Raw genomic sequence first — 24,749 nt, forward strand, 5'->3', positions numbered from 1 at the left:
CTGGTCTCGAACTCCTGGCTTCAAGTGATCCGCCAGCCTCCACCTCCCAAAGTGCTGGGATTATAGGCGTGAGCCACCGTGCCCAGCCTAATAGTATTTTATATAAAATAATGAGTAGAACTTGAGGCAAGCCAAGAGAACAGTGTTAGTACATACAAGCAATTGTTCCTCTGTAAAAATAATGCATTCTAACTGTATACATAATTCATAAGCATGCTTAGTTTATCTAAGACTTACTGGTGTAAAAACGGTAATAGAGAATTATACTGTGACCTGTATAATTTTATATGGGTCACAAAATTAACTGCTAGAGATCGTCCAGTATCTCTGTATTATTCCATCATTAGGATAAAAAACACCTGCCTTCATTCTGTTTCACTTTTTTCTACTATTTATCCCCAAAATAAAAGTTAAATCATATTGTAGTATACCAATAAACAGTCTTTGCTGCCAATAGATAGTAATAAACTACCAAACTTCAAATCAACATTCAGACTTGTTTGCCAACAGCAAAATGTATGACATGCAGCAAGTTTCATCCAACACTGGGTTGGACGCTGGGCGTGGTGGCTCATGCCTGTAATCCCAGCACTTTGGGAGGCTGAGGCGGGCGGATCATCTGAGGTCAGGAGTTCCAGACGAGACTGGCCAATATGGTGAAACCCGGTCTCTACTCAAAATACAAAAAAATTAGCTGGGCGTGGTGGCGGGTGCCTGTAATCCCAGCTGCTTGGGAGGCTGAGGCAGGAGAATGGCTTGAGCCCAGGAGGTGGAGGTTGCAGTGAGCCGAGGTTGCACCACTGCACTCCAGCCTGAGCGTCAGGGCGAGACTGTCTCAAAACAAAAAACAAAACAAAACAAAAACCTTTGGTTGAACATCTCCGGAAAAAAGTGGAAACAATTTCTTTTTTAATTTAGCAATGTCCCAGAATGATGCCAAAAGATAAATATGGTAAAAGGTGGTTAGTAACACAACATAAAGCCCAAAGGCTTGTATACCCAACTGAGTGAAACTAGCATGTTTAAGAATAGAGTAGGAGATTGGGAAAATGTAAGGAAGAAACCAACTTTCCAGGTTAAGGCTTAATTCTGATTGAAGTCAAAAGTTTTCTATTTGGAATGACAGCTTGACTATTCTACTCTGTAGTCACGATGAATGAACAGCATAAAATAACTGGCTGGTTTATGACAAAATGCCAAATGTTGGGGGTTAAAATTGCTCATTTTACTTAAGATGTGACCCAGCTGATAGACACTAAATTAGAGGAAAGTATCAGTGTCAGCAAAGAGTAAGTTAAAGACATTTTATACTGGCAAAATACTTTCGTAAGTATTGTCAGTGTTCTGCTGGTTGGAACTTAATTTGAGACAGAATGTTATGGCTGGAGGGGACTGTAGAAATATCTGGTCCAAATCATTTTACACATGGGAAGCTTGCTAAAAGCTGAAATTAGGCAAAACAACTTTTTTTTTTTTTATAAAGACTCTTGAGTTAGTAGAAAAAAATAGTATCACCAAGGCAGGAAATGACTCCTCTTTGTACCTAATGCACAGCCAATGCTTTTAATAGAAATCTGACCAGGAAGCTTTTAAATATCATTTCCTTTTTTGAGCTGGGGGCGTGGAGATTGAATGTTTTGTGGCAACATTTAATTTTTTTCTCCGATAAAAGTACATATTTATTGTAGAAAATGTAAAAAATATAAGCAAGCGCAAAGGAAAATAAGCCAACAAAAAGTTTAGTATATTTCCTTCAGGCTTTTTCTACGCAAATACAAAAATACTACTGTTCAGTTTTTAAATGGAACTTGACAATTATTTATTCATTGTAAAACAATCACAGGAACAGCAGCAGTGTAGGTTTCCCTACCTAGAGGGTGGTATGCAGAGATTCTCAGGCGCTGGTTGGAAGGCACAGCTGAGGGACACAAACTGCCAGGAAATAATGTGGTAACTAGCCATGAGCTTGTGGTACTAATGGTGGCACGGGAAACAAGGTCTCTGCTTGACTTTTATTTTCACTCCATAACAAACTCACCAGATCAGGAGCCTAAGGGTGGGTGGGGAGGGAGAAGAGAGAAAAAAGCAAAGGGAAAGTTCAAAGTGACACTCGCTGGGGCTGAAAATCACACTCCCCGGCAGATGAGGTCCTTGGCTTTCTCTTGAAATTAAGGCTGATCTAGAACCCTGGCTGGCGACTCTGATTTGGCCTCTCTGGGGGATACAATGTCATCTCTCATTACCAGACAACTTTAAATGGTGGATGGATCTTTAGATCCTTTTATAAGCTTATACTAGTTGCGGGTCTCCCTGAGAACTAGATTCCACGATATTTTATATCTATATATAGGCCTTTAACAAATACATGATGGCACACAAAAAAATCATCTCTCCCTATTAGGAAAATCTGGTTACTTCCAGGATTCCACAGGATCCTTCTCAGAACCTGCAGTTGTTAGGCTACAGCAACATACTCAAGCTAAGTTGTGATACAACCACTGTGACTTCTAATCCTAGTTTGGTGACCTCCTAGGTATCTCCAATCATCTCCCCAGTTTTAAAAAATTCTGATTTTAGGAAATCAATTTTGTTCTTTTTAATCGAACTAAACCAGAGGGTATTCAAAAGAGCTGAAAACTTCTGGCTCACATAGCTTTTGTCACCACCAATGAGATGCCACATGCGCTGACTACTTGGGTCACTTTTAATTTTTATGTTGCTGATTGTATGTGTGCATCTCCTGTCCTGTAAGCATTAAACAAATGAAGACATATGCAGAGCTGTGAAATTCACTCTGCACTGAATAGACAAAAAGGGTTACATAGCATAACAATGAGCAGTTGGTATCCACATGGTTCTCAGCATTATAAACTCTGGGGAAGATGCTACTTCGTAACCTCAAGGAAATAAGTAAGCAAGGCAGAAGGAACACTTAAACAAGTATTATTCAACAGACATGTTTACACTAAATAATTAAGGTTATATTTAGGGTTTAAACTCATCCCTGAATATCCTTAGTAACAACCTGGAGGAAAAACTGGGGTGAATGAGAACTTAAGTTTTCCAAGGATTACGGTTCAAATCCTCTGAAATCTATAACAGGTTAAAAAAATGAGAACTCAACTTTCTAGAGCAATAACTCTTCTCGAGGGCACTAGCACAAGGCGGTAGTGACTTTCACTTTTAATATATTACATATAATACTACAAAAAGACTGAAGTTTTAAGGAAAATCCATTATTATTAAAAGTTTAGTACTCTTGAGTCTGGACTTTCTGACAATAAAATACACCAGAGCAAAAGCCCAAGAAAGTACAACAAAGAGGTATACTAACTGGCAAAATAGCTGCTGCAACATGCCACAGGCACTTCAGGCCTAACATTTCTGAAAAAGCATGGAACGTGTGGATTCCCAGGAAAAAACTGCCTCAGATCATTTGTAACAGGAAGAAATAGTAAGTGACCTCTCTAACAACACTCACTAGTAGATATTACATATTTCCCGCGGCTTGTTTGTTTGCATGTTATTGAGAACAGGGCAAGGAAAGGCACTGTTTTCTCCAGGTAGTTGTTTTTGAGCAAGTGAGGGCAAGCTATACCCCTGCATCAGTACTTCGTGGCTGAAAACCCTCCCTCCGAAGGCTACCCATGTCAAAGCGGGTGGAGACCTCACAACGCACTAATAATGTGTCATCCTTAATGAAAGTTCTTTGTCTTAGGGCTTCCAGATGCATAAAAGTTACATAGCCAAAACCTTTTGGGTTCCGTGGGATTGTGGGTCGCTGGAAAGCAAGCAGCTCTGGTTTGGCATCCATTATCTCTTCGTGGTTTTGCCTTACAGGTGCTTCAGACTGATCAAGAATTGTAAGGCGTATTGTACCCTGGAAGGGCCAAGGGAGGTGGCTGTCATATTCTCCTTGCATTGTGTGGACAAAAAGGGATATATAGTTTGCACAGCGCTGAGCAGTCGGTAACTGAAGGTGCAAGCGCATGCACAGTTTGTACCCGGGTTTGCCAGTGTAGAATCCAGGGCTATGAATCACAACAGGTTTCTCCTCTTCTTGACATTTCAAATGCATTCCAAAGTTGCCAATCTTCCAAATATAAATTCCATTGCACTGCTGTGCTTCAATTTCAGCAACTTTGTCCTCAAGGGTTCGAATGGTTCGTTTGAGCTCACTTACATACATACTCTGAGTTTCCATTTTAGCAGTCAGCTCCCGGATTTGATGGTCTTGTCTTACAAGGCGACCCTCTAACTGGTGAATAGTTTCCTGGAAATTCCGGACCTCTGAGATATACCCAGAGTCGGGTATAAGGCTCAAACTATGAACAGCCTGGGCCAACATTCTCATGTGTGACTGGGTGTTCTCTTGTAGGTGGCGTGCCAAGTGATTCCTCTGCATCTAAAAATCAAGCACAAGCCTTATGCTGGGAATAGATACCGTGAGGAGTAGGAAAAGGACCTGGCCAGGTCAAATAAGAAGTTTTCAAGTAGTCACACCACTTCCCTCAATTCTCTACAATTTTCCTTTGCCTTCAACAGATTCTTGATCCAACAAGGCGACTCTGCCTCTTAGTTCACTGAAAAACAGACTATCTGATGACTACTCTCCCAGCTTTCACTCATATAAATCTCCCTCCCACCTACAAAAAATGTATTTACACACATCCTTCTTTTCTGAGATGCCTGTCCTCTCCAAGATTAACATTCTACCTGTGCTCTAAATGTTACCTGACCTGTTGCAACACCCCAGAGATTTTACTCAGTGATTTTTCTTCATCTTCAAACATCTCTTCCTCTAACACTTTCCTTTAGAATACAATTATTAAAGTCTTTCCCATCAAAAAAGGACAAACTTCTCTGAAGAGCTTTTGTCTCTCTCTAGTTAATATTAATACCATTTTTTTTAAGTCAAGAATATAGTCTACCTGTATTGTCTGCAATTCCCAGTATACAAATCTATTGCAAATTGGAATTTTTCCTGGCACCATGCCATTCTAAGGTCATTAAGAACACCCTATTATACAAAAAACATTCATAATACAACAATTTTTATTATAAAAGGTCATATAGTCTTTAAAAAACCTAGAAAATATAGATGACCAAAAAGGATGTTACCTAATATCTCACCTAACTTCCATTAACATTTTATTTCTTTCTTTTTCTCTAAGCACAATACAGAATTTTTCCACAAAATACAACCATACCATTTTGCTCATTTTATTTTTTAAATTATTAAATGTATGTTTGTTATACATAAGTCAGGAAAAAAAAGTATAATGGAAAACCAAAAGTGTAACTGCACTCTCCAAAAAGAAAGACATATCATAAACAATGATCAATCTCAGACATTTGCCACTACTGATCATGAATCTTGAAACTAATTTTGGAGACCATAATACTACTTTCTCTTTGCCTGGTTCATCTGTTTCTTATACTGTTTGTTCATGGCTCTTTTCCTTGGCGTACTTCTCTTTCCTGTACATACGCCATATGATCTCAATCACAACTTCCATTATTACCACAAATCACTTTCCCAAAGCAATACTCTGAGTCCTAATTTCTCTTTGGGGCTTAAGACAGCACATAATGCATGTCAGTCATCCCACCTGTTCCCTAGCTGAGTGAAGTCATTATCTGCAACTCAATACATTAAAACAGATTTTTTTTTAAACTCTACCTCCAATCAGTTCTTCCCGTGTTCACTCTTTTTTGCCGAATGGCCCTTCCATCTACCCAGTGACAAAGGCCAGAAACCAAGAGTCATTCTAGATGCCTCCCTCTCCTTCACTCATCACATTTATTTAGTCACACAGGCAGTAGATCTTCTCTCCTAAATATGTACTGGCTCCTAGGTCTATCTTCACGGTCATCGCCATAATTCAAGCTGTCTTCACTTAGGTATTCCAACAGCTCAGGTACTAGTACCCCCACCTCCACCTCAAATCATATACATTGCTATTGGGTTGAACTAGCATAACACAAACTACTTGTAGTTCCTCAAATCACCATGCTCACTCTTTCTCACTGGTCTTCTCTCCTTTGTCTTCTTGGAAAACTATTTCACCTGTCAAGATTCAGCCCAAAGCATCATGTTTTGTCAAGTCTGTCTGAATGCTTTAGGCATTGCTAAGTATGCCTTTGCTTCTGCTCACAGCATCCATGAATAACTCTATTATATCACTTATTACACTGCTTTACAACTACATCTACATTCTTGTTGTTATTCTCCACTACATGATGTAACTGAGTATTTTTTTTTACTTATATTCAAGAATTAAAAGAAAAAAAAACCTTACCTTTTCATGGCAACCAAAAGTACTGAATGTGCATGGAATTGGGGCTGTAGGGCAGTCTAGATCATAATGATTAGGCATCTGAAATCCAAAACAAAGGCTGAAAAATCTCTTCCTTGCATATCATTTTCTAGTTTGATGCGATCACATTTAAACTGTATTGTCAATGGCTGCTTTGTACCACATTGGCAGTTGAATAGGTGCAGCATAAACCATCACCCACAAAAATTAAAAGAACATCTACTTTCAAAAGTTATAGAGACAGGAAATATCAACATCTCATAATATCCCCTCCAATTATTCAAAATTCATTTCAAGAAAATGAATTTGTTCCTCTTGCTGGGAACTGGCACCCTCTAGTGGCACTTTACAGAAAAAACACCTAACAACAGCTGCAAGTGCAAACTGGATTAAGACTCCCACTATGGTCTGGGCCATTTAATAGGAACCAGTCAACTGCATGCACTGAAGCCACTGACTACACCCATACTTGCCTCATGACCACCTTTCAAAAATCATCTTTGACCACCTTTCAACAATCTTCTTAACTTTTGTTAAGCTGGGCATATTTTAGCTACAATGGGGAGACTCAGATGTTAGAAGGTACTTTAAACACATTAATAGAAGCTCTAAAAAAAGTCTCAGTCCTGGATTTTGGGACTCTAAGACACATTCTCTAAGGTAAGATCCTTTATACTCAATCATATTTTTTCAAAGAGGTGCCAAATTCCCTTTAGAAATTTAATGTAGCTATAGTTGTAGATATTTCAAACAGGAAGTACCTGAGAGACCATTTATTATAACTCAATCCTTCATTTCTCAAGAGGGAACAGTGTAGAACAGGGGCCAATAAAATTTTTTGTAAAGGATCAGATAGTAAATATGGGCTGTACTGCCTCTGTCCCAAGTATTAAACTCTACTATTGTCATACAAAAGTAGCCATACACAAGACGTACACACATGGGTATGACTGTCTTTCAATAAAACTTTATTTACAAAAACAGGTAGTGAGACAGATCTAGCTGGCAGGCCAGTTTGCTGATCCCAGATCTATTTAGAATGTCAACTTGTTAAAGACGAGAGGGCACAGTTAAAATCACAGTTAATACAGTTTAAACCTAGGACTAAAACCCAGGTTTTCTGACTCTTAGCCTAGGGTTTTTTCTTGTATTTTCTTTTGCTGGGTTTTAATTTGTTGCATGGTTTCCTTTAAATGTTAAAAGACAGCAAAAAGGAAAACGAGTTAGGACTTCATAAGCAAAAGAAGTTTAACACCTTCAAATTAAGGCTTTGTTGGAAAAATTAAGAGACTGTTAACAAACCAATGAAAAAGTTTTAAGGTTAACAAACTTGTCCAGTGACAGGTTTTGCTTGCTGCTTCTCAGTAAGGTATATCAATAATGATCTCTGGGTTTACAGATTTCATGGGTATATAAATATTTAATGGTTAATATTCACATTTTGTGGGTAAACTCCCCAAATGTCAGAAGATAGCAATCAGATGGAATTTTCCTTTCTCTACTAATAGTCAAAACAATCTTTGGGCTGGGCTTGGTGGCTCACACCTATAATTGTAGCACTGTGGGAGGCTAAAGTGGGTAGATTGCTTGAGCTCAGGAGTTCGAGACCAGTCTAGGCAATATAACAAGACCCCGTTTCTACAAAAAATCTAAAAAAATACAAAATTAGCCGGGCATGGTGGTGCACGCCCGTAGTCCCAGCTCTTTGGGAGGCTGAGGTAGGAGGATCGCCTGAGCCAGGAATTTGAGGCTGCAGTGAGCCATGATTGTGTCAATGCACTCCAGCTTAGGCAACAGAGTGAGACTCTTATCTCAAGAAACAAAAAAACCCCACCATATAATTTTCTATTACAATTACTACTTCTAATGATGCCCGGTCAGTGGCCTACAGGACAACTGAACAGAAGGGCTACAGGTCCTGAAAATCTGAAAACTTCCCTGTACGCCTCAGGGATTACAGCTACAAATAATATTCTCCTACTGAACAGAACTGCTTTCCTTTATTTCGCTGTTCCCTCTTATTCTTTCAGCCAATCTCTGGACACTTGAGATCCTCATTTCACAGTGTGTAAATATATATATATCTTAGTTTTTTCTTTCTTTAAATGGGGACCCTTACTTTTGATTATTTTTATCTTAAAATTGGTTTTGTTGGGAATTTTTATGAATATACAAAAGCACAGGTATTATGTTAATGACTTAGGAATTTTAAGTACTTAAAAAGGGCTGGATGTTTTGTTCTCCCTGAAAGTATTTATTACTTATATTAATTTATATAAAAAATTTTCACACAGCTCTAATACTTCTTCAATCTGTATTTCTTTGCCTTATTGATTTAAATTTTCAATTAAAAAACCTAACTCACTTCTTTAAGCTGTTTATGAAAATAATAATTTATGAAAATGAATAATACCTGTTCTCTGATGAGTATAGTATTGCAGTATTCACAGATGACATTTGCCAAAGGACAGTTCTGGTCATGGATCTGCATTTTATTAGAGAAATATAATTAAAGCATGAGAATATCTGAAAAAGTGAAAACAACTAATTTTGATAAAAAGCAATTTTTCACTATAAACAAATAAGGACATCAATTTGTACAAAGCAAAAGTGAGTGAAAGTGAGAGTAATATATAAAGGCTATTTTCTTTCTCTTTCCCAGTGTAATAATGAGATTCATTCAACTTTCCAGCTCTTTAAAAGAGCAGGGTAGTATATAAAAAATAATTTTTCAAATCCCTTCCTTTTATCCTGAGGTGGTACACCTGTATCTACTTTGGACATCATCTGCCGAGGCTGTAATTCTCCAAAGGTAATCTTACAAAAATTTTCAGCAGCAGCATGACGATTTAATTAAAATTTCTTGTCAGTAGAGTTAAAGAACAAATCTTTTATTAGGACATGAGGATTTGGTGCTCAGTTTCTCATATGCCCCAGAAGGGTAAGCCTTATTTTCTAGAATATAATGACTTTAGTTGATGTGCTGAGAAATAATTAGCCTTCCAGGTTAAGTCAATCTAATTTACTAAAGTTTAGAAAGGAGTTGTCGGGCCGGGCGTGGTGGCTCATGTCTGTAATCCCAGCATTTTGGGAGGCAAAGAGGGCAGATCACCTGAGGTCAGGAGTTCGAGACCAGCCTGACCAATATGGAGAAACCCCGTCTCTACTAAAAATACAAAATTAGCCGGGCATGGTGGTGCATGCCTGTAATCCCAGCTACTTGGGAGGCTGAGGCAGGAGAATCGCTTGAACCCAGGAGGCAGAGGTTGTGGTGAGCCGAGATTGCGCCATTGCATTCCAGCCTGGGCAACAGGAGTGAAACTCCATCTCCAAAAAAATAAAGAAAAAAAGGAGTTGTCATTTTACTCTAATTATGACTGAGACTTCTCTACATTTATACCAAGTTAGCTAACTTTTTTTGAATATTTTATCAATGTAATGGATATAATATGCTTGATCTCAAAGTGGGGAAAAACTGCCAACGTGAATTTATAAAAACTATAGTTTAAGGAAGTATCTAAGTAACAGAATAAAAACATAAATTATATGTAGGTTATTTTATAAAAGTATACATAGGATAGGGATCAAGGGCTTAGATTTCAGGGTTAGCTTTTTTTATTGGCAATATTAATACAAGTCTACTTAATCTATCTCAGTTTCTGAATATAAAAACTGTCCTATAATCATGATGCTGTTAGGCACTACCAAGTTTCTTTTTAAAAGATAAACTTTTGGCCTGGCATGATGGCTCGTGCCTGTAATCCCAGCACTTTGGGAGGCCAAGGCGGGCGGATCACCTGAGGTCGGGAGTTCGAGACCAGCCTGACCAACATGGAGAAACCTCGTCTCTACTAAAAATACAAAAATATTAGCCGGGCATGGTGGCACGTGCCTGTAATCCCAGCTACTCAGGAGGCTGAGGCAGGAGAATCGCTTGAACCCAGGAGGCTGAGGTTGTGGTGAGCTGAGATCATGCCATTGCACTCCAGCCTGGGCAACAAGAGTGAAACTCCGTCTCAAAAAAAGAAAAAAAAAAGGATAAACTTTTAAATTTAACATACAAAATGAGAAGTAAATACATTGTATACACCGCACGATAAAGTATCATCAAGGAAACATACTTTGTGGGTTTGATTTATTCTTCATAATAGTTATAACAACCTATTCTGTTTCTCAGAATAATTTTGTGTAGATCTTATCTTAATCTACTTGTTTGTCTCCAATCCAAAATTGGTTATTAAAATATCACACAGGAAAGCCGATCGGCATATGCCTTTCTTAGAAGTTCTGTTACTTGCATATCTACAATAGTGATAACTAGTATAAATTTTTTTTAAGAAAGACATGCAAATACAAATTCTACACTTATGTACTAAGATGGCTTATTGAACCTTCTTTTTCTTAAAAATCATTTTTCCCAAAATTGATAATGTAGACTCAGAGTTGGAGTCACATCCTTATCTACTGCTAACCCCCTCAAGTACACATTTAAGAACAATGTTTTAAGAAGTAGTGAATTTAACAAATCCAAGTTAGTACATGCCTCTTTATCTTCAAATGCCATTGATGCAGCACAGTTGTCACAAGAAACCTGTCTCCTTGGACAATCCTTCAGAATGTGAATATTAATATGGAATTTTTGGAAGGGACGCTGGCATTGGGGACAATCCATAAGAGCAAACTCACAATGTGCTTGATGATCCTATAATTAAAAAAATAATGGATTAGCATTAGCCAACTCTGAAGTCTTCTACATATAAGCTCTCCTAATCATATACTGTTCTCTTCCAGCAGGCTACTGAACCTACTTTGTCTAGTGCACACCACAGAACCATTCACAATATGAACGTCTTTAGCGAATTTTTTAAAATGGTCATGGATTGCAAATTTATACAAAGGATGTGAATTCTCAAGTTCATGCATCCAATTAGCAAAGAGTGTTGGAAGGAAGTCAGATTTCCTATTTATCAATTTATTACTGTGTCAAAAAGGCCACTCTCTTTTAAGAGCTAATAAGTAAAAGGAGCAAGTAGTATATCTGTCTTAAACATTTAATTTCAAATATAACACTAAATTTAATTTCTGGTAAAAAATCACCAAGCTAATAATTGATCTATTTACTATAAAAGCAAATTATTTTATAATCTGATTGTTTCCGTTAATCTGAACTATAGGCGTATTCCATTTAGTTCATAATAAAATGCACAATTTAGAAAAACAGAGAGAAAAAAGTATAATGAGGATACTGAGATGATTACTTGGGAATTACTGCTTATTTCAAAATGACAAAAATGAAATTGCAAGATTAAAATGTGACACTTGCATTTTTTTTTTTTTTTTTTTTTTTTTTTGAGGCAGAGTCTCGCTCTGTCGCCCAGGCTGGAGTGCAGTGGCGTGATCTCGGCTCACTGCAACCTCTACCTCCTGGTTTCCAGTGATTCTCCTGCTTTGGCCTCCTGAGTAGCTGGGATTACAGGTGCACGCCACCATGCCTGGCTAATTTTTGTATTTTTAGTAAGAGACGGGGTTTCACTATATTGGTCAGGCTGGTCTTCAACTCCTGACCTCGTGATCCGCCCGCCTCAGCCTCCCAAAGTGCTGGGATTACAGGCGTGAGCCACTGTGCCTGGCCGACACCTGTATTTAAAATGCTCCTCAGGTTTACTGCAGATAAAGCTCACCAAAAGCTTATGAAACAATACTGATTTTTTAAAAAAATTACTGCTGGGCAAAACCAGAGTAAATAAAACAGTATATTTCTGGTTTCTACTTACATTTATATTCAATAATTAAAGGGCTGGCATTAATTCAGCAAGAATTTATTAACCAATCATCATATGCTAGGTACTGGCAATACACAGATGGACACAGCAAAGTCCCTATTCTGTAGGAACTTCCTTTTATACATGTGCTAACAGCTAGAAAAGAACTTTAATACCTCAAGATGTCTCAGTTCCATCTTGTGCAAACAACCTTCATTTGGACATTTCACCATCAGAGAAAGAATCTCACGTTTTGCAAAATTGTCTGGAAATAGTTGATTTTCCAGCAGTATTTCATTGTCAACTGGACATTTGTGACCTGCATCCCTAACAGAAACAAAATACACACAATTAGATTTAAATACTCACATTAGAAAATCCAAACAACTTTAATTCACCATATATAAATTCTCCATTTACTGTTTCATAAGGAAAAACAATTTAACATATTATATTGCAGGTCACCAAAACAAACTGTCCTTTTATGGAGAGCTTACAAACTGTTCTTTTATGAAATGAGTACAACTAGCATACTGATAACCTATCAAAAGCTAAGGGATTTTTATATGGTGGGATAGATTCCAGCTTTTTGAGAAAAATTAGCTGAATAAGGTATTTTGATTGGTACAAAATGAAGTGAAAGAATGGGAATTTTGGCAGTCTGGCCTCTGTGTTGTCACACCTATACAATACACTAGAAAGATGGAATATGCTGCTCACAGTACTAATAACATGTCTATAATGCAATTGCTCAGTCATAAGTAAAAATTTAAGCACTTAGCAGTACCTCCGTGAGGTCACATTTTAAAGTTTACTCTGAAATAGTCACTATAACACTCCAGCTAACAGGCAACAAAAGTTTCCTTTATTTGTATGTCTAGGGTCCAATGTTACAGAAAGTTAAAGGACCTCTATGTCCTGCTTCTCAGTGGTTTATTCTTTCTTATGATGGAAAAAACTATCCTCAGAAAAAGAAAATGGGATTGTATTGAGATGCACTTTGATTCCTTGAGTGAACATACTCAATGAGAAATTTCAGAGCAGTTCCTTTAAGAACACTGGGGCTAAGTCTTCATTTTTAAAAAGCTTATAGGGAGATAGAAAAAAAAAGCCTCAGACTTCTTTTTGTGGGTTGTATTTCCTTTTCAGACCACTGTCCCACTACTTTCATGAACATCTTGCTATTAAAAAGCTGCTGAAGATTAGCTACCTTCCTGGGCATGGCAGTGAGCCGAGATCGCGCCACTGCACTTCAGCCTGGGAGACAGAGCAAGACTCCATCTCAAAAATAAAATAATGTAGAGGTTGAGAAAAATCTACCCAAAATAGATCTTGTTAAGTCAGCACTGTCTAATACATCTTTCCCCAAAATTGAAACAGCAGACATTATCTTTTGTGATTTAAATTAAGCCAAGTCCCGAGTATGGATGTAGTTACTCTTAAATTCAAGTTTTATAGAAAAGTTAATGTAAAAGTTGGCAGATAAAAACTTTGGAGACTAACAAATTGCCAGGACAGAACTTATAATGAATTCACTAATATAACTAGATGGCTATTTATTGAAGAACATAAAATCTGCCCCCCTTCATCCAATTTTTTGTCCTGTATAGGACTCCTTAGTTACCTACAAAATTCCCATGTACTTTTGAATTATAGTAAAATGTATCTATTTCCATGGAAATTGCAAGTACTTTCATTCAGTTAAAGCAACCATGATTTACTGATCATCTACTATGGGTCAGGCACTATTTCCAGAACTTGGGAAAAATCAAGAAATAAAACAGATCTAATACTTTGCTCTCAATGAGCTTATCATCCAGTGGGGCAGACAATAAACACATAAATTATTTGGTGCTTTAGAAGGCAGAAAGTGCTAAGGGAAAAAAGAAAAGTAGGGCCAGGTGGAGAGATTGGGATTGTTCGGCAAGAAAGGTGGAACCACACTGTGGTATAAATACGGTGGTGAGGGGACCTATGAGAAGGTGAGATGTGAGCCAAAGTGGAAGAGTTAAGGGGTTAGCTGTGGCAAGAGTGTTATCAACAGAAGAGCTAAAGCCACTCACCAAGGCAGGAGCATGCCTGACATGTTCAAGGGATAGCAAAGAGGGAATGAATGGGTAGAAGGACAAAGAGTGCAGCAGAAAAGAGGTCAGGAAATGAACCATGGGCCTATCACACAGGGTCTTATAAGGATTTTAGCTTTTACTCCCAGATACCCTGCAACAATGGTCTGAGCAGAGATGACATCATCTTACTTATTTTACTAGGTTCACTCCTGCTGCTGTATTGAGAACAGCCTGGAAGAAGACAAGAATAGAAAGCAGGAGGCCTGTGAGAGAGCTGGTGGTGAGTCACAACAGGGTGGTAGCAGAGGGAGGAAGTGAGAAGGGACTGGATTTTGGATATATTATGAAGGTAGAGCCTTCAGTTAATACTTTCTTTAAAAATACTGGTAATTTTACAGTTGACCATACACTTTAGGTAATAAACAAGATTTAACATGCCTAAAATCACAATAACTGATCACTTACAGAGTCAGTATTCTTTGTGTGGTTGAGATTATCTTTATCTAGTAGCATCATAATTTAAGGTACATTTAAAAAATACTATTTTCTTTAAAGCATAGAGTCACTCCCCAGTCTGCATTAGAATTGCTTTAAGTAAAAGTAGCAAATTATTTACTCATTTATCCAAGGGTCAAGAGAGGAGGAGATTCAAGTCACTTTTCACACAACAGTGGAAACTGGGATAAGAATCTAACTTTCTCAATTTTCTGTCCATTGTTCTTTTTTCCTAAGTAGCTTTTTATGTGTAAGACTACTTTTGGGATGTTCCATGTTCTATGTAACAATGTTCTCTGCATCTGGTTCTGTTATAGGACACCATTTTTTCTTATGCTCACGTACCTTATTGATTTTATGATGCAGGCTTTGCAGAACCTATGGCCGCATGGCGTTTGCACTGCTTCTCGTAATGCCATCAAGCAGATGGGGCATTCATACTTGCTTTCCAGGGGTGGGTCAAACTCTACATCATATCCCTGGATCTCCTCCATAAATGAGCTGGACAGGTTCCCCGTGCTGGCAGTTCCACCCACACTATCATCTTTTGTTGCAGCGCTACAGGAGCTGGCCATGGCCACACAGCAGTCACTTTCAGACTGGCTGGATCCACAGCTGTTTTCACAGTTTAGCAGACTCATAGTAACTTGATTATCACTTGCTCTGTGGAAATAGCAAGAAAAAAATGCCTTTATAAGTCACACACACACTCACACCCCACACATATATATCATAGCTTATCTATACAAGTCACTTTTTAATTCATGTACATCAGCTGTATTGTTATTTACAGAAAACTTTTAAAAGTGTTTTGAGCTTTTTCATAACTATTATAAGTTACCTGATTCTCTCCTTCAATAAATATATATATTATTATTTGTGCAAATCACTTGGAGCACACAAAGAAAGCTGGGTCCCTTCAGAAGTTCATGATCTAGTAGAATGACAGCATATAAAGTTAAAAAAGGAGAAGCACCTCAGTTGTAGTACTCTCCTATATCACAATTATCTGTTTACATGTTTGTTTCCTGTGATTGAGCTAAATATTTTAATTTCCATTTCCTCAGTACTTAGCACACGATTTTTCATACAGTAAGTGTTCACTAAGCATCGCTAAAGAACTTATCCATGTTGTTGAAGTTCCTTCAAGTATCCTGAGCTGAAGGGAATAGTATGGCTAGCAGCTCAGTGCCAGGAAAAGCAGTACACAAGGAATCAGGTGATCATGTGCCACTATTAGATGTGTGATTTAGTGCAAGTTACTTAACCATTTAGATCTTGGTTTTTTCTTCTAGGTCTAAAATTCTATAAGGACTTCCAAATGCTCAGTGTGGAGATTTCTATTAGGTATTAAAAATAGAATTGAAAAAGTGTATTTTTATGTCCTTCTGCCTTCAGTCAGGTCAAGTGACTATGTTTCATTATTAATGACTGGAAAAACAAGTGATGTTTTGTTTGCCTATGGAAAACTATTGGTTTCATGAGCAGATGAGATACCCTCAAATTCTAAACCATTATGGTATTTACAAGCGAGAAGCTAATATTTAAAAGCAATTCACACCCCATGTAACCACAACTGTATTTTAAATAATTACTTTTGAAAAAAATTTCTAGTATGTGTCAGATATCATTCAAGAAACAGAATGTAGGCCTCCAGTCATATTCTCCTGCTTGTCTCACTTTTATATAAAATTCCTGGCTGCCACTTCACCAAATCGAGGATTAAGACAGTAGTACTCAATCCTTTTACCACTACAAATACCTTTTCATTCTTTTCAAAGATTCTGAGTAGCACTTGATGACCGCCTACAATGAGGCACTATTCTGGCTGGAAAGGCAGTGCTAATAAGTGGTGATGAGCTCAGGTGCTGGAATTGAATGATACGAATTTAACTCTTTTCTTCCATTTATGAGCTGGATAAATTATATAACCTTTCTGTGCTTCAATTTTCTCATCTGTAAAATGGTTCTAACAATAAAATCCACTTGAGTTACTGAGAAGATTAAATGTGTTAATATGTGCAAAGCACTTAGAACAGTGCCAGGCAGTAAGAATGAATTATTACAACAACTTTATGTAGTATTTAAGTTTTGTCGTCACCACTTATCAAAGTGGTAACTATGGAGCTTAAAAGGTTAAGTAACTTACCTAAGATTACCCAACTAATAAGTAACAGAGTTGGGATCAGAACCCAAGTCTACCTGACCTTGGAGCTTTGCACTTTGTACTACACTACTTTTATCCATGTTTTGACCAATTTGTCCATGAAGCTGCATTTAAAATTTATTTGCCTTTATTTTATTACACTAAAGTGCTGGCCACAGCTACTATTAAACATGGTCTGTCCAGCACTACTACACTACATTGACAGAATTCCAAAGAATCTGCAAAGAAACTTGGCGTGTGGTTTACTTGTTTAAGTTTTTTTTTTTTTTTTTTTGAGACAGAGTCTCACTCTGTCGCTCAGGCTGGAGTGCAATGGCACGATCTCGACTCACTGCAACCCCCGCCTCTGGGTTCTCCCGCCTCAGCCTCCCCAATAGCTGGGATTACAGGCGCCCGCCACCACGCCCAACTAATTTTTGTGTTTAGTAGAGACGGGGTTTTGCCATGTTGGCCAGGCTGGTCTGGAACTCCTCACCTCAAACGATCCACCTGCCCTGGCCTCCCAAAGTGTTGAGATTAAGGCATGAACCCCCGAGCCCGGCTGTGGTTTATTTAGTTTTGATACAGTATTCCCGAAGTTAAAAATAGCTCCCATGGCCTTCCTATATCTGATGTGGACTCCTAGGGAAGGTTCATACAGATTGAAAGGAAGCAAACAATGGCAAGACAGCAGAAAATAGCAGAACTAGTCACTACAGCTGGGTCATAAAATACGGTATAGGGCCCCCTTTATACCTTCCAAATCTGAGGACAAATGATGCTGTTATGCTACACTAGGGTATATACCCTTTGTTATTTTTATTCCCATATACAGGCATACTCAGACATTTTGGATTCAGTTCCAAACCACCGCAATAATCCAAATACCATAATAAAGCAAGTAATACAATTTTTTTGTTTCCCATACAAAGTTATGTTTACACTATACAGTAGTCTATTAAGTGTGCAATAGCATTATGTCTAAAAAGACAATGTATATATCTTAATTTAAAAACACCTTATTGCTAAAAAATGCTAGCGATCATCTGAGCCTTCAGCGAGCTGTAATATTTTTTGCTGGTAGACGGTCCTGCCTCAATGTTGATGGCTGTTGACTGATGAGGTTGGTGGTTGCTGATGGTTGAGGTGGCTGTGAAAATTTCTTAAAATAATACAACAATGAAGTTTGCTACCATGAAGTATTTCTCTGTAGCATGTGATGCTGTTTGATAGCATTTTACCCCACGAGAACTTCTTTCAAAAGTAGCATTAATCCTCTCAAATTCTGCCACTACTTTATCAACTAAGTTTGTAGAATATTCTAAATCCTTTGTTGTTATTTCAACAATGTTCACAGCATCTTCACCAGGAGTTGATTCCATCTCAAAAAACCACTGTTTGCTCATCCATAAGAAGCAACTCCTCATCTGTTCAAGTTTTTTACCATGAGACTGCAGAAATTCAGTCATATCTTCAGATTCCACTTCTAATTCTAGTTCTCTTACTATTTCTACCATCTTCAGTGACTTCTAATGAAGTCCTGAACTCCTCAAAATCATCCATGAGGGCTTCTTTCAAGTTCAACTTCTTTCAAACTCCTGTTAAAGCTGATATTTTGACTTCCCATGAGCCACAAATGTTCTTAATGGCATCTAGAAAGGTGAATCCTTTCCAGAAAGTTTTCAATTTACTTTGCCCAGATCCATCAGGGGGCTCATTCTCTATGGCAGCTATAGCCTTATGAAATGCATGTTTTAAATAATAAGACTTGGAAGTCTAAATGACTCCTTGATCCATGGGCTACAAAATGAATGTTATATTAGCAGGCATGAAAACAACATTAATCTTCTTGAACATCTCCATCAGAGCTCTTGGGTGATTAGGTGCATTGTTAATGAGCAGTAGTATTTTGAAAGGCATCTCTCTTTCCTGAACAGTTCTTGACAGTGGGCTTAAAATATTCAGTAAACTACGCTGTAAACAGATATGCTGTCATCCAGCCTTTGTTGTTACCTTTATAAAGCACAGGCAGAGTAGATTTAGTATAATTATTAAGGGCTCTAGGATTTTCAAAAGTGTAAATGAGCACTGGTGTCAACTCAACATTCACCAGCTGCATTAGCCCCTAACAAAAAAGTCATCAGCCTGTCCTTTAAAATTTTGAAGCCAGGAATAGACTTGTCTGTAGCTATGAACATCCTAGGTGGCATCTTTTTCCAATAAAAGGCTGTTAAGTATACACTGAAAATTTGTTGTCTGGTGTAGCCACCTTCATCAACGATCATAGCTAGATCTTCTAGATAATGTACTGTAGTTTTACATCAACACTTGCTCTTTCATCTTGCACTTTTATGTTACGGAGATGCGTTTCTTTCCTTAAACCTCATAAACCAATCTCTGTTAGCTTCCAACTTTTCTTTTGCAGCTTCCTCACCTCTCTCAAACTTTACAGAATTGAAGAGAATTAGGACCTTGCTCTGGATTAGGTTCTGGATTAAGGAAATGTTGTGGTTAGTTTGATCTTCCATCCAGACCATTACAACTTTCTCCATATCAGCAATAAGGCTGTTTCACTTTCTTATTAGTGAGTTCACTGGAGTACCACTTTTAATTTCCTTCAAAAACTTTTCCTTTGTATTCACAATTTGGCTAAATGGCCCATTTTGACTTCTGATGTGCCTTCTTCAGTAAGCATAATTATTTCTAGCTTTTGATTTAAAGTGACAGACATGTGGCTCTTTGGTTTACTTGAACACTTAGAGGACATTGTAGGATTACTAATTGGTCTAATTTCAATATTGCTGTGTCTCAGGGGAGTAGGGAGGCCCGAGGAGAGGGACAGTAAGGGTACCAGCTGGTCAGTGGAGCAGTCAGAGCTCTCACATTTATTAAAGTTCATCATCTCATACGGGTGTGGTGCATGTACTCCAAAACAACAATTACAATAGTAACATCAAAGATCGCTGATCACAGATCACTATAACAGACATAATAAAGTTTTAAATATTCCAAGAATTACAAAAATGTGACAGACAAATACAAAGTGAGCACATGCTGTTGGAAAAATGGCGTGGAAAGACTTGCACAACACAGGGTTGACGTAAATCTTCAATATGTTAAAAAAAAACAAAAAAGTATCCGTGAAGTGCAAAAAACCAGTGCTATAAAATGAGGTATATCTGTACATTTCTGTGTCCAATTACTTCCTTAGGTAAATTTCCTAGAGGTAGAATTGTTGGATCAGAGGGTATGTAACTTTTTAAGCTTTCTGATAGATAATGCTGGTTATCCAATATGTATCAAAGACATTCTAATTTCCACTCACACAAGCACAGTATATATGCAAGAGTCCATTTTCTCTACGCTTGACAACATCAGGTATATTTCAGTCTTGAACCATTTTTTTTTTAAGTAAAATCACTTTTGAGAAATTAGTATTTGTTATTTGGTGTATGACATATATCCAAGTGCTGGCCAGAAGACAAAGGCAGAAATTATGAAGCTAGGTGTATCTTTTCTTTTCTGCCCAAATGTCCAGTTTAAAATGTAGTTTATTGGATAGTCTATACACTGCCTGCTTCCAGTCCAGTTCAAAAGGCTTGAAGGTCTTTAGGTCTGAAGAGACCTTTTATAGCTAATGTGTTCCTAAGAAAATCTGTCTAATCAGTTATAATTCCTTAAAAGGAACTCCACTGTGGGAATGCAGTGTGACACATAAAAGTGAGCATGTTCAAAATCTATTTGCCTTCAAGTTTCACATTACTTCCCATGCTTTAAGATGCAATCCAGAAGCTTTCTATTTTCCAAATAAACTTTTTCATATAGTCATCCTTTAAGTCCATAGTATTTAGTTCCATGTAACTAGACATAAAGGGAAAATTAAGTTAAAAACAATTCTTGACTGCCACTTCGCATTTTTGTTTCCTCTTTCTTTGGTAAAACATTTTGTCCCTTTAGTTTTAAGAACTGCAATGACTTAAGGAAAAATCACCTTTCTAACTTAATTATAACGATAACTAACACTAAGAGAAGAACAAAAAGTGCTTTGTATATATACGTATATACACATATATAAATGTATATATGTATATATGTATATATACATGTATTATACATACATATATAAATGTATATATACACATATACATGTATTATACATATAAACATATATAAAATATATGTATATATTATATATGTGTATATATACATATATATACATGTATTTTATATATGTGTGTATATATACATATATACATACACACTTTTTTTTTTTTTTTGTCAGGGTCCTGCTCTATTCCCCAGGCTGGAGTGCAGTGGCACGATCATGGCTCATTGCAGCCTCCACCTCTTGGGCTCAAGTGATCCTCCCACCTCAGTCTCCCAAGTAGCTGGGACTACAGGTGTGTGCCACCAAGCCTGGTTAATTTTTGTATTTTTTTGTAGAGACAGGGTTTTGCCATATTGCCCAGGCTGGTCTCAAGCTATCCTCCCACCTCAGCCTCCCGAAGTGCTGGGATTACAGGCATGAGCCATTATGCCAGGCCTAAAATAAAAATTTCTTACAGCCTCTATTCTAGTATACTTACCTGGCTTTCTACAGGAATTAATGAAGGGATGGAACAAAGTATAAATTGTTCCTTAACTTGTATGTTAAGAGTGTCCTGATTGTAATTCCCTTTTGCAGTTGCAAAATCTAGTATGATAAGCACTACCTTAAAGATTGTGGAATGTAACTACTGCTAACTTATTTCAGCCGTAAAATGAGTAGTATTGAAAACAGCCTTGTCATAAATCAAGATTTAAATTCACAAATTAGTAACTGGGTGTACATTATAATCAAAAGAGAATACTGTAACATGTCTTGGGGGAGGGGGAAGTAGGATAATCTACAAAAAGTTTGTCCTCCAAGGCAGATGCTAAGGAGGTATGTGCCAAGTTAAAAGAAGTCAACAAGTTATGTCTTAAATGAGTCAATTTTAAGTCAACTGAAATTCATACATGAGTAAACATGTAACTTATTAAAGTAAAACCATGTAAAGAAAATATGAGAAATTATCTTTAATGTGCTACTAGCTTTAGAAACAGAAACTGTTTACCAGCTTCTTAAATTTCTAAAGTGTGAAGACCTACAAATGTACTCCAATGGCCAAGAGATGCTGCAAAATACTCAACTGTTGTGCCTTAACTTTGAATCCAAATTCAAGGGGCATTCCCCTTCCTGGGCACTATTTACTCTGCTCCAGGAGGCAAGGATTTGAACTTCTCTCCAAATCTAAGTGACCAAAAGTTTATCGGCATCACATGCGCAAATTTACCACAGAGAAGAGCTCATGTTACAATTCTGAAATATTGTGGTGCATGCAGGCTGAAACTCTGATGTGATCCTGTACCCACCACATGCCGGACTCCTTCCTAGAGTCACAAAAGAGGCCACATTGTTCCTGCCTATACACTCAACTCAACCTCAAAATTTGAAAAGCCCCTCTCCCTTCCCTAGTAATCAAAGGAGAATGAATGAAATGATAGCGGCCAAGTTCACAAGGCCAACACAGAATTTCTTTACCAGTTTTTCTCGTTTCTACATGGAACCTATGTAACAAGACATTCAGTAATAGTAATCTGCTCTCAGAGAAAGAAACAATTAAATACCATACAGCGAAGCTGCTAATACTTTATTTAGGTGCTTTCTGTTCACATTCAAGACAGTCCTAACTCAGCTGGAGTTCCCCTTAAGCCAAATACTAGGAACAGCTTTATCAACCCGGCGTCTGGAACAATCGCTCGAACTACCGAGTGTAGGGGCGGGGGAGAAAATATTCGTGTCATCTGAGCCTTTTTTTTTTTTTTTTAAACTCGCTGCCTGAGACTTCTATCGAGTTCAACAGGGAATCCAAAAATAGCTTTCCCATGACAGTGACAGACGGAGTCGCCAGGAACGTAAAGGATTTTTTAAAAATTTAAGCAGGTGTTTGCTCCAAGGAGCGGACAACTGCAGGAGGCAATTTCCTTATCTGGGAAGGGGAAAAAGCGGAGTTGAGAGGAGCGAGGTTGAGGAAGGCGACGCGGGGTTTTTTAGGGGGTGGAGTGAGCGAGGAAGAGGAGGCCTGGGGAGCAGAGGTCAGGGGACAGGGAACGGTGTCCCCGACCTGTGGGAAGCGTGGGGACAGAGGCTGCGTCCCGACCTCGGGGAAGCGAGGGGCAGGGAACGGTGTCCTCGACCAGCGGGAAGCGAGAGGACAGGGGCGGCGTCCCCGACCTGTGGGAAGCAAGGGGGTAGGGGGCGGCGTCCCTGACCTGTGAAAAGCGAAGGGAAAGGGGAGGCGTCCCCGACTGGTGGGAAGCGAGGGGACAGGGACTGCGTCCCCGACCTGCCGAGAGCGAAGGGGCGGGGGGCGGCGTCCCTGACCGCTGGGAAGCGAGGCCGCGGCCGCCAGGAGGAGGCGCCTGAAGGAGACTCACCGCTCTAGTGCGCTGGGAGGCCGAACCAGGAGGGCAGGGCTCCCCGCCCAACCGCACGACTCCTCTCAGCCAAGGCGCTGGTAGAGGACGGACACAGACACTGCGCGCCGAGACGAGGCTGCTTGGACGGCAAACTCTGGATCCGGTGGGAGCCTTCGCCACCTTCGCTGGCAGCCCGCAGGCCAAGCCCCAGCTGCGGACGCCACTGCTTCCGCCTTCTCTGCTGGCTGCGGGGAGCGAAGGGCAGGGAGCGCGCCGGGGAGGAGACAGAGCGGCCGAGTTCGGAGAGAGTGCCCCCTGGCGGTGATCCTCCAGGCGGACTGCGGCGCGGGCCGGGCGGCGACCCCAGCCCCGCCGCCTGGCTTTCTTCCTGCTCGGGTGTCCCACCTGGGAATTCGTTGCACCGCACAGCCGAACCCGAGTGTGTCAATGGGTGTGTGTTGGAATGAGGATGGCGACGAGAAGATCCCTCCCGGAATAACTTAATTTGGTGAGCAGTGGCGACAGTAGTAATCCCAAAATGCGCTTTTATAGCACCCCTCTCCAAGCAGGAGAAAACCCCAGCTGGGCTAGATCGCTTGACCTTCAGGAATTCTTAAACCCCTCCCCAGCTCCACCCTCCTTGCCCAGGAAGTTTCCGCGATCCATAGAACCCTCTATTATTACCTGCTCTTCCCCTTCATCCGGTCCAAGGGAGTCAGCCCTTGCCTTAAATATTTCTTTGAATTTCCTGCCAAGAACACCAGCGCTTTGTCTTTCTCTGTCATGGGAAAACTATTTTAAATTCCCTGTTTAACTGGTCATAAACGTCTAGAGAATGTACCACGCGTTTTGCTGGAGAAGCACAAAAGAGTTTCATCCACCTCTGCATATTTGGTACATCGTCCACCTGTTAGGGGAGGTTTTCCAGGATAGTAGTCATGCGTATGTATCCTGAAGCCAGAATGCTTGGTTCCAATCCAGTTTTTCCTATAATAAATGTGTGATTTAGGTAAAATACTTAATCTGTACTTGTTTCAGTTTTCTCATCTCGTATTAACATGGGGATAATAATAGTATCTACCTCACAGGGTTGTTGGAAGGATGAGATAAAATATGTAAAGAAATTATTTAAAACTATCTGGCCAGGCACAAATAGGCTCATGCCTATAATCCCAGTACTTTGGGAGGCTAAGGCAGGAGGATCACTTGAGGCCAGGAATTTGAGACCAGCCTGGGCAACATAGTGAGACCCCATCTTTACACAAAATTTAAAAATTACCTGGGTGTGGTGGTGCACATCTGTAGTCTCGGCTACTCTGGAGGCTGAGGTGGGAGGATGGCTTGAGCCCTGGCAGTCAAGGCTACAGTAAGCCATGATTGCACCACTGCATTCCAGCCTGGGTGACAGAGTGAGACCCTGTCTCAAGGAACAAACGAACAAACAAACAAACCCAAAACTAGGACATAGTATGGGCTCAATAAATGTTACCAATACTGTATGTCCTACTTTCTGGCTGCC

At 39.1% G+C, this 24,749-nt stretch overlaps 2 protein-coding genes across 2 annotated transcripts in view; one reads left to right on the forward strand and one right to left on the reverse strand.

Moving 5' to 3' along the window:
* Positions 1-1,653: 1,653 nt before the first annotated feature.
* TRAF6 (TNF receptor associated factor 6) lies at positions 1,654-23,971 on the reverse strand. The gene is made up of 7 exons (XM_019037628.4): positions 23,249-23,971; positions 14,989-15,306; positions 12,259-12,409; positions 10,864-11,022; positions 8,734-8,805; positions 6,303-6,380; positions 1,654-4,405 (listed from the first exon to the last, which is right to left on the reverse strand). The coding sequence occupies exons 2-7, from the start codon at positions 15,282-15,284 to the stop codon at positions 3,593-3,595; spliced, it is 1,569 nt and encodes a 522-aa protein (XP_018893173.1). The 5' UTR covers positions 15,285-15,306; positions 23,249-23,971; the 3' UTR covers positions 1,654-3,592.
* The window catches only part of RAG1 (recombination activating 1), a 63,463-nt gene continuing 62,246 nt past the window's right edge, over positions 23,533-24,749 (forward strand). Inside the window, exon 1 of the mRNA XM_055355540.2 lies at positions 23,533-23,738. The gene's annotated coding sequence lies outside the window, so the exon portion shown is untranslated. The remainder of the gene's footprint in view (positions 23,739-24,749) is intronic.

The sequence above is a fragment of the Gorilla gorilla genome, chromosome 9 (assembly GCF_029281585.2).
Source record: "Gorilla gorilla gorilla isolate KB3781 chromosome 9, NHGRI_mGorGor1-v2.1_pri, whole genome shotgun sequence".
Lineage (NCBI taxonomy): Eukaryota > Metazoa > Chordata > Mammalia > Primates > Hominidae > Gorilla > Gorilla gorilla.

Coding starts and splice junctions, on each gene's coding strand:
- TRAF6 (XM_019037628.4), bottom strand. CDS start 15,284: ATGAGTCTGCTAAACTGTGAAAACAGCTGTGGATCCAGCCAGTCTGAA. Junction 12,410..14,988: donor TGCATCATAAAATCAATAAG/GTACGTGAGCAT, acceptor TGTTTCTGTTAG/GGATGCAGGTCACAAATGTC. Junction 6,381..8,733: donor CTATACTCATCAGAGAACAG/GTATTATTCATT, acceptor TTTGGATTTCAG/ATGCCTAATCATTATGATCT.